This window comes from Opisthorchis viverrini (assembly GCF_000715545.1).
Source record: "Opisthorchis viverrini unplaced genomic scaffold opera_v5_78, whole genome shotgun sequence".
Classification (NCBI taxonomy): Eukaryota; Metazoa; Platyhelminthes; class Trematoda; order Opisthorchiida; family Opisthorchiidae; genus Opisthorchis; species Opisthorchis viverrini.
Window position 1 is genome coordinate 193,240 of NW_008751734.1, and position 8,227 is coordinate 201,466.

The 8,227-nt window shown below is 41.5% G+C and overlaps 1 protein-coding gene across 1 annotated transcript in view; it reads right to left on the reverse strand.

Moving 5' to 3' along the window:
* Positions 1 to 7,972, reverse strand: part of T265_04607 (hypothetical protein) — a gene marked incomplete at both ends in the record, with an annotated part of 28,785 nt that extends 20,813 nt beyond the window's left edge. Inside the window, one exon of the mRNA XM_009169389.1 lies at positions 7,922 to 7,972. Within this exon, the coding sequence (XP_009167653.1) occupies positions 7,922 to 7,972 (51 nt within the window). The remainder of the gene's footprint in view (positions 1 to 7,921) is intronic.
* Positions 7,973 to 8,227: the final 255 nt, after the last annotated feature.

The window sequence follows — 8,227 nt, forward strand, 5'->3', positions numbered from 1 at the left end:
GCCCAACTTCATCCAACTGTGAATGCATCCACTCTAAATTCATGCGATTCTCCCTTTTGGCAGTCAATTTTCTCGTGGAAGACGGAAATTAGACCTTTTCATAAAGGAACTACTCACAAAGTTCGCTGAAAACTCTTTGACAGGCCACGACCGGTTTCGCCCTTACGCTTGGGGCCTATCAGGTAGGCGCAGTCCCCGAGTTTCCATCAACCTTATGATCTACTTGAAGCCAAATCGGACTGTTTTCGAGAAATACACTCATTTGCAAATCAATATTGTTTTCACGGGCGACTCAATTGAACCTCCCGTTTATGATGTCCTCCAAATCTCGAATATCGTGCCAGATGAATCATGAGGCGGCCTGTGTGCAGCACATTCAGTTTAAGGACATCATAAATGCGAGATTCAATTGAGTCTCCCGTGAAAACCAAATTGGTTTGGAAATGAGTGTATTTCTCGAAATTAGACCTTGTTCATTAGACCTTGTTGTTCTTTCAACGTCGAAAGGAGAACCTTCGGCACAAATGTTTCCCCACATAATGTGGGAAAGTCTGATCGGAATTTATTTTAAAAATGTCTGAAGCGCCTTCGATAATACTCGTCTAGGAACTCTTGTATGTGGTTCATTGAGGGAGAAAGAAAGACGGTAGCTGTGTTGTCGTTTGTGACAACGGGAGATCAACACGATAATGCTATTTGGAGCAGATATTTGAATAACATACTGATGAAGCATACCAAGAGGCAAATTGCTCTACACGGTTTATTCAAACCAGAAACAACCCTTTCACATTTCTCTATAGAGAATATATCAGAACTCGCAACCAGTTGATTGGCTTGAAAAGAAATCTTCGCGGCCCACAAACCGAATGCCACCCTAAGGAAATTGATCTGTAGACCGAAGGACAACCAAGACAAAAGCAAGAAGAAAAATGTGATATGCCAGCTCAACTGCAACAACTACAACAAATTCTACGTCGGAAAAACCAGGAGGGAATTATCTACACGAACAAGGGGTCACAACGCAGCTGTCAGGAGGCAGGACCCCCTATCCTTGATATCTATACACGAGGACCAAGAAGGTCACAAATTCAATCTGAAAAAGCAAAATTTTTGACATACGGAGACACGAGATTCGGAAGAGAATTTCTGGAGGCGTGGTACTCCTTGGCAGATTCGACCGACCGGTGCATCGAACTGGATCCAATTTACGCACTTCTACGTCCAAAAAACCAACTTCTTAACCGGGACACTCAAGGAGGAACTAATATTGAATTCACAATCACAGAAACAAGGAACTCCTTAGAGGCAAATCAATAAAGGTCACGAGCCGGGACTCGAAAGGACAAAGCTCACTCAAGCACCGTCCAGATTACAACGGCAGGGGGTACCAAGCGCAAAGTTCACGTGGGCATCGGCAAATTGGGACACAGGACAGTGGTGCAACAAATGGAACCGCCCGACCGAACAACTGATCGCGGTCAAAGGTCATCCCCAGCTAACAGCACGTATATTAACACACACGTAACACTACTCAACGTACAACCACTAGCCCACTGCTACACACTACTACGCTCTCCAATAACGCACTGATGATGTCACCTCGATTGGTGGCAATCAAATTGCCCAGCTCAACGAACAAGCCAACGATCATTTGGAGTCAACAGAAAACGGTTGAAACAAAAAAGCTTCTTGTTGGTGGCCCCAAAAGATGCAGATAGGGGCAAATGCCTTAGGCCGCGTTGAAAAATCAAGCTCTTGGACTCCCTTGTGAACTTATTTTTTATAGATGGATTGAATTTTGATCAAGACTTGTCTGTAAAGTTTCTTTTTGTAACTCACCTTGGTACTCTTTAGTTCGGGTAGTGTGTCACACCCCAGAACCGAACTAAAATGTAAGAGGGCCTCTGCGACGCATTTTTACCATTTATCCATCGGAATTTTTGGTCGTCTCAAAGAAGCAGACATTTGTTCGGTTCGTGTAAAACCGGACCAGAAGGCTAGATACCCGTCTTTATTTTTGGAACAAGTGAAAAAATAGGCCTTAAGTCTACTGAAGCTGGGAATCAGGTCCAGCCATGAGCTCATTATTTTTTTATCCCTAACTTGATTACTTTCAAACGGGATCAGCATATATCCAAATCAACATGCGTGTGTTTTATTTTGTAAGAATGAGGTGGACCAGAAAAGGCGCGCAGCTTTTTCTCAACCTGATTCATTTTAAGCGCAGGTTTTACTTGAAACCTCAGCATTTGAAAATTGTCGGGTGGGTGGGTCATACTTCCACAAACAATAGCCGCTCTCCTGAAATACTTCCAAAAGAAAGGCTGCCACAGTAGTTAAAGTTTTCAAGTTATCTATACAAAAGTACTGCGGAGTACCTGAGGACGCCGAGCAATATTGGAAACAGGTTCGCTCAGCTCCAAAAACACGTAGACTTCTGGTCAAGTTTCACATCCTACTGAAGTTTCGTGGAGCCAGTTACAGTTAAGGAAGTCAGTTGCATGATCCATTTAATGGGCGATTAGTCCCAAGGTCTGGATAAGCACGAGCCAGGGCTGCTTTGACGGTCCACTATCAATGTCACTGCAGGGTATTTCAGCTTACTATTATTACTGGAGTTCGTCTACCCAATTTGTCTTGTGCTCTCTAGTTTCACTCTAGTTTCAAACGTCTCACACCTGACTTTACCGGACTAACTGAGACTCGACCCCGTGTCACTCATTCATGTTTGCTTCTTTCTCTGGGTGGTTGCTAATCGGTGGAGCCATAGACTGTAACTGCTCTCATTTCAATTTGAATTTTTTCATTGAAACGGTTGTTTGGAAGCCATATAGCTGTTCTGCACCCTTCGTCAACACACTCTGTCGATTGATTATAACCTCAAATTAGCGTTTGTTGATATCCCGAAAGCGTTGGATTTTCCTTTGCGTAAGGCAGACGACAGATATACCGGAACGCTTGGAACACCGTCACTCCCTAATCAATACATTGCGCAGTCTCATGAAAATGCTGCAGCAGTTTTCTTCACTCCCTATGTTCATTGCCGCTAAGGTCTTAGGCATGGAGGTTCACTCCTCTCAACATTGTGTTTCGTGTCAATGAATGGGTTTCCTGGATCGTTGGTGCCACAATTGGGTTACCGGTTTTGTGCATCATAGGAAATAGTCTTGCCTTAGGCGAGGACTGATTATTGTGGGCAGCCTTTTCGTATTGGGAAGCCCAAAGGTTCTCAGGTTGAGTTTGAATAAGCGCCAAGAATGCATAAGAATAGTGATCTGTTTAGATAAAAAACATCGTGGTCTCAGTCAAACACCTTTGCTTTGTCCATGAACTCAACACTTCTCCGGGTACAACAAACAGTGTGACATATTTAGGTGTCCCTCTTACTTTCCAGGGAGAGAATTCGGTGTACATCAAGGGCATTTGCTGAACTGTTCAATGCGGTGAGGCGTGCTCAGATAAAATGGCATCAAACAATGGAAATTCCAAGAAATTTGAGGATATCATATTCCATTGTGCTCGGCATTCCTCCACAATACCCCAAAAAGTTGAATAAACGCATCAGATAGTTTGGTTGTGACTCGCTAAGCCTACCAAAGGGCAACCTAATCAGATAGATCCACGCTGGTAGATGACCTGAACGACTGGAGATCCGTAGACTGAGTTCAACGATCCCGATAATGTGGGAAGTCCTCATTGAAACCTGTCTAAGTGATGTGAGGTGCAACACAGATTACCTGATGATCTTGAATTTAACAAGATCGTTCGGGATCTCAGCTATTCGATCCGGATCCACGAGAGGTACCCGCACACCATGTTAGTACTTGTGGCTGCTTTGGAAATTGGTCTACGGAACAGAGTTGATAAAGTTCTACAAGAGTCTATTGCCTATGATTATAAACGCGTGTTTTATAGGGTATTTATCGGTGGTGTTTAGTGCAATCCACTAACGACGAGGGTCGGGAAAACCTGGCCTGGTCTTGGTGATCTTTGTCTTGGAATTTATAGACAGACTGCATATTCCGCTGTAATTTTGAATCCCACATGATGTCTAATGAGCTCATCATAACCGGGTTGCAAGAGAAAACTAAAAACGTCTTCTTAGTCTGGGTTGCACTGTGTGCAACGTCTTTCACTAAGTCGGACCTGATAGCTCTCCGAAAGCGTCACTCAACGGTGACAGACATGGTCATATTCTCGTATGGGCTCGTAACGGCCCCGTAGAACGAGAGGAAACGCAAATGCGTTGCTGACTTGCCACAATCTTGTCACAATCGTGTCATTGATTGTGACGTTGTCTTTTGCTCATAAATTGATGATCGTTTCATATTGATGTATCTGCTTTCTTCAGCTCACCAACGCAACTATTAGACCGCGCCTTCTTAAGTTCATCATTAAGGACTTAGTTTTGTTAAGCTTTTTGAGCTCTACACATACAACATTTTTGCGCATGGAACATGTTACTGAGTGTATTTCACAACTTACAAATATTGACTGTCCATTGAAGAGTGATGACTACTATCTGTCCATTGTTCATCTGAGGTCCTAACACGCGCGTTTCCATGAGAAGCATTCTTACACACGTAGGAATTTATTTTGCCTGGCTACAAAATTAATAACACCGCGCATTTCAGTGGAACGTTTTTCTATCTATTTCCACAGTTTTCCTGTACATCCTTCCACGTCCGTTTCTCGCATGCCTTGTGCATTTGATCATATCTTTCAAAAACACTCGAAGATAGTAAAATTTGTTTAAGACTCTGTTTTGCTTTCTTTAGACAGCCAAATTACTAGTTTTTCCCTCCTCAAATCTCGGAAATAACAGCCTGAATGTAGTTGTAAATAAATGCATAATTTATTGCATGAAAAGGTCAGGCCAGCCTGTTAGCTCAGAACATAATGTTGAGCAACAAACAACGCAACACGGTTTTAACTACTGAAATAAAAAAACTAAACATTCAAATAAAGGAGGCTTAAGTAACGTCAGATGATGTTTAAACTATTCCACCAATTTTTCAAATGGCCTCACTCAGATAAATGCCTAGAAATATTTGGCTGCTGGTTGGCGAGTGCATACGTGTTTGGCGAGTAAAATATACTCCGCCCGTGCGCCACTAACCAAAACAAGGAAGGACTACTCCAAATCTCATTCAGTTTCTGGCAACTGCTATGAGGAGTTCCAGGTTCTTACTACTGAACCACCGAAGACGGGCCCAAGACAAATCTGACAACGTTGGTACGTCACAAACAAATGTAGAGCAGGAAAGCAGGTTTATTCATATCTTCAGAACTCAGTTCTTTGAAACATTTTAACCCTAACTGATGCTATAAATGTGGTTAAACATTTAGTACAATCATCATTTGAGTTTCCAAAGTAGTGTCGTTACGCGCTGTTAGCTTTTATCGAATGTGTGGCTGTTCTAGTAGCGCTTTCCATGTAAATGTTTGTTACAAACTAGTTTTGAATGTTGTACTCGTCAAAAGACGTAAAGATGATTCAGTCGATTAACAGAAGTGATAATGATGTATTGAATTATTAACTGCCTTTATCTCTAGAATGACCATACTATGTGGAACACACCAGTGCTTTCTACGAATCCAACAGGTTTCACGAGTAACATTGCATAAAAACGTACACCTAGTTTTATTGAGGCTTGCTCACATTTAATTTTCCAAAAGCGAAATAGTTGCGGTTCAAAGCAGCAATGGTTTTCTGTATTAAATAAATGCATAATTAAAAAGCTTGATTTTGTTTCAGGATGTTAGCACGTAGCTTTAATTTATCTAATTAGGTCCAACTATTCTCACAACTACAGTGCTAGCTACAATTGTCTGACTGCCGTTCATAACGTTGACAGGCTTTTAGTATCTAGACTGCCCTCTTTCATTCCAGAAATGTACTGCTGTAAAACTGTATGGCTCATTTGTGATAGAATCTGGAAAACGGTTTATACTGTCCAAAATGGAATGATCTACCCACCATTTGAGGTGTTAGACATGTGTCAGAAACCAAAACACATAGCTAATTATACAAGCACGCTTTTGGGGGTGATTACTGAAACAGAAAACAAAAAATGCGTACGTAACAGCTAAAGATAAGAAAACGTTCCATTATTAGCCATTTTTAAACATTTTAAAAGCACAGCTGTGGTGTTTTGGAATGGTTGTTAGATAATGACAGAATGATACCAGTAGTTAGTTCAGTATGGTACAGGCGATAAGCTTGCTAGAAAGATTTTCTAAAACTCCACTGAGAGTTCGGAGACAAGGATAAGTGTACAGGAGTTCATCTGCAGAGTCCAGTGTATGTTTGGATGTTAAAACTGAGCATATACGCTATTGGAAATCTTCTTGGAATTAAAATGGGACCTGTTTTCTTGATAATACTAAAGACAAAGCGGGCCATACCACCATAGTTTGGGATCATCAGCATATTGTAAAACCGGGCAAATATATATGTGGAGATAAAATAACCAATTTGGAGCTAATAAAAGTCCTTGTTGGATATTTTTTAGCCTGAAATTTCCACGGACGAACTCTACACTTACTTTTGGAGTGCTGCTGAACTTATAACAACCCAGCCAATGAGAGAAGAAGTCACTAACTTCAAGAGTATATCATATCTCGGTGTGTCCCCTACAAAATCATATCAAGCGTATAGGAAAGGTCAGGAAAAATGCAGTCGGTCCCATGTTTGGGTTGAGTAGTTAAGCGCAACAAGACAGATGTTTTCTCCTGTTGAAAGAAGTAAAAACTCTTCGACCGTGTTTGCAATTTTTACAAGAGTGCGAATGGAAAAACGTCATTGTAGTAGTCAATGATAACATATGGCTTACTGCAATACTATGGCCGACGTACTTTAGATAGTTCGACGGCCAGTTTAGGACACTACTTGTTTAGTTATCATTTGGAGGATCTGCTGGATTGCAATCGAAGAAAGTTACGAAAATGGAAGTTAACACCTATGCCAAATAAGGTGCTTTGTCATAATTTTTCTTGAATGACATGCAAACCTTTAAGAACAGTACTTCTTGATAAATCAGGTCTCGACAAAATCCACAATGAGGTTACGTTCGTCTAAATCAGCCTACGGTAAAGAATTCGGCAACGTCCGGTGTAAGTTAAGACCTATGTCAGGACCTTGTTTCATGGCCGTAGTGGGCAACTTGACCTGCAAGTCCGCGGTGTTCGCGTCACTACGTAAATACATTGACGAGAGTTTTCATTCGCAGGGGTCTAGCGACATTTCGCCCCCTCCACACGTCAGTATTGTTTTAGGCATTATTGTCCAGTGCACTCTTTGAATGCGTCAACCAAGTAGATGTGAACATCCTCCCCAGAAAACCGTTCACCAATTGTACGAACCCAAAGGCATGCCGTAACTATGGCTGTTCCTTTTTCTAAACGGATCACGTTGTGGGTCATCTTTACCAAGAAGATAAGCAACTACTGCTTAGAATATGGCTTCATGCAGTCGATTCTGAGTAGTGGACTCAATTTTGTGTGTGTATGTCTCTTTATTATGGGATATATATTTGATCCCAGTCAACCACAATTTAGACGACATTGCCTGGTTTTAGCATCACAGTGATTAGACACTGCGTGCTTTCTAGTAGAGTGCTTTCACTTCCGATTGCCGATGCACCCTATTAAAATATTTCGCGCATGTTTATTATTAGCCCTGTGGTGCTCCAAAATCCATTTCGTAAAATCGATTCCCGCTGCCCATGTTATACACTATGCCATGGTTTTGCCAACGCTAGAAAATACTGTATTGCTTTATTGATGATATACTTCAAAACATCAACGTGAATCTGGTTGGCTGACTGTCAAGCATTGTGGTATGGGTCGGAATGAATCGTCGGACTTTGCGCTATGTTTATTTAAATAGTACCACTCGAAATAAAACAAATGCACTTACTAGGCGCATGTTATAACTGTCGACCCATGCTATTGGCTTGTCCCAGAACATTCGTAGCCTCAGGGGATGAAAAGTCTGAAGTTGGTTACGTAAAAACAGTTTTCTTACCTCCATATAAACGAGTTCAAAAGAAAAAGAGCTATTTTTTGATGAGAACAGGAAGTTTTTTATGTAACTGTCATCCTGTAAAATAAAATGTTATTCGTTAGTACATTGGTTCAACGGGGGACGTGCTGCATGATGTTGCCAAATGGATTACCTTGTCACTGTTGATTGTCCTTTCGAAGATCTCGGCAGAACAAACTG